General features: G+C 44.1%; 1 protein-coding gene across 1 annotated transcript; it reads left to right on the top strand.

Moving 5' to 3' along the window:
- Nucleotides 1–366: 366 nt before the first annotated feature.
- LOC122115638 (olfactory receptor 52H1-like) lies at nucleotides 367–1,314 on the top strand. The gene has a single exon (XM_042689048.1). The coding sequence runs from the start codon at nucleotides 367–369 to the stop codon at nucleotides 1,312–1,314; it is 948 nt and encodes a 315-aa protein (XP_042544982.1).
- The last annotated feature ends 664 nt before the right edge of the window (nucleotides 1,315–1,978 follow it).

Raw genomic sequence — 1,978 nt, 5'->3', positions numbered from 1 at the left:
CCTCCTGAGTAGCTAGGATTATAGGCATGAGCCACCGGAGCCCGGCTTTGATTACTTTTCTTTTTATGTACACACGTACAGCAACAGATTATATTAACTCAGGGAAAGCACAGACATTTAAATAGAAACAGCATTGAATGTATTTTGAAGGAGATTCCTGAGAAACTTGAGGATTCATACCAGGAGTATTGAGTCTGGAGAAAATGAACATTATTCTTGACCAAAATAGGAGTATCTTTCCTGAAATATAGGGAAAAAGTGAACTGATTCCCCAGGAAGGATCTGGAGGAAGAATTACCATGTGATTTTTTTCCCTCAAGTCCTTCAATTTGCTTTTAGGACCCAGAAGCTGCTCATCAGATCTCAATGGCTTCGTACAACCTGAGTAATCACCACACAGGTCCCTTCACCCTCCTAGGCATCCCTGGACTTGAGGAGTACCACGTGTGGATCAGCATTCCTTTCTGCTTTATCTATTCTGTGGCCATCGTGGGCAATAGTATCCTCCTCTACCTCATTGCAATGGAACGTAGTCTTCATGCACCCATGTTCTTTTTCCTTTCCATGCTGGCCTTGACTGACCTGGTGCTATCCACAACATGCGTCCCCAAAACCCTTAGCATCTTCTGGTTTGGGCCCCAGAAAATCAGTTTTCCTGGTTGTCTCACCCAGCTATTCTTTCTGCACTACAGCTTTGTTCTAGATTCTGCTATACTCCTGGCCATGGCTTTTGACCGCTATGTGGCCATCTGCTCACCTTTGAGATACACCACTATTCTGACCCCCAAAGCCATTGTCAAAATTGCTGTGGGAATCTCTTTCCGAAGTTTCTGTGTTTTTGTCCCGTGCGTTTTCCTTGTAAATCGTCTCCCCTTCTGCAGGACTCATGTCATTGCTCATACCTACTGTGAGCACATAGGTGTTGCCAGATTGGCCTGTGCAGACATCTCCATCAACATCTGGTACGGCTTTTGTGTTCCCATCATGACAGTGATCATCGACGTGATGCTCATTGCTGTCTCCTACACCCTTATCCTCCATGCAGTGTTTCGCCTCCCTTCCAGAGACGCCCGCCAGAAGGCCCTTGGTACTTGTGGTTCCCACGTCTGTGTCATCCTCATGTTTTACATACCAGCGTTCTTCTCCATCCTTGCCCATCGCTTTGGACGGAACGTCCCACTAACATTCCACATTATGTTTGCTAACCTTTATGTAATCATCCCACCTGCGCTCAACCCTATTGTCTATGGAGTAAAGACTAAGCAGATCCGGGACAAGGTCCTTCTATTGCTCCTTCCCAAAGGGTCCCAGTGATTTGTGCATTGGGACATGAGGGCAAGTTCCTAGAATAGATTCATGAGAGACTGAGCCTATGGCCAGTGGCCTGAGAGAAAGGACATATGAAAAAAAATCCTATTCATCAGAACTGTGGTTTTGAATTTTTTTTTTTTTGGTGTGTGTGATTTTCAACATTCCAATCATTGGAAAACAAATTCTGAGCTCAGAAAATGATATTTATTTTGCTTTTGGAACCAAATACTTTTTAAATTCTCCTCTTTTTTTTTTGGTTGGTCATGGGGCCTGAACTCTGGTCCTGGGCACTGTCCCTCAGCTCTTCAGTTCAAGGCTAGTGTTCTACCACTTGAGCCATAGCACCACTTCCAGCTTTTTCTTCTTATGTAGTACTGAGAACCCAGGACCTCATGCATGCAAGGCAAGTACTCTACCACGGAGCCACCTTCTCAGCCCTTCTTTTTTTTTTTTTTTGTGGTACTTGGGTGTGAACTCAGGACTTCATGCTTGCTAGGCAGGTGCTTTGTATTTGAATCACATCTCCTGCCCTACTTTTGAAATTCTTTTTATTTGTTTTTAGTGCTGGTATTCAAAATTAGGGCTTTGTCTTTGCTAGGTAGCACTTTACCACCTAAACCATGCCCCTACTCCTTTATGGGGATTTGAAATCAGGGTTTATTTATAG

Source organism: Dipodomys spectabilis, unplaced genomic scaffold (assembly GCF_019054845.1).
Source record: "Dipodomys spectabilis isolate Male_0828 unplaced genomic scaffold, ASM1905484v1 ptg000003l, whole genome shotgun sequence".
NCBI lineage: Eukaryota > Metazoa > Chordata > Mammalia > Rodentia > Heteromyidae > Dipodomys > Dipodomys spectabilis.
The sequence above is the reverse complement of the archived record's forward strand: the minus strand, read 5'-3'. Positions and strand labels throughout refer to the sequence as shown.

Bases quoted from the DNA above. Each gene is read 5' to 3' on its own strand.
- LOC122115638 (XM_042689048.1), top strand. From the start codon at position 367: ATGGCTTCGTACAACCTGAGTAATCACCACACAGGTCCCTTCACCCTC.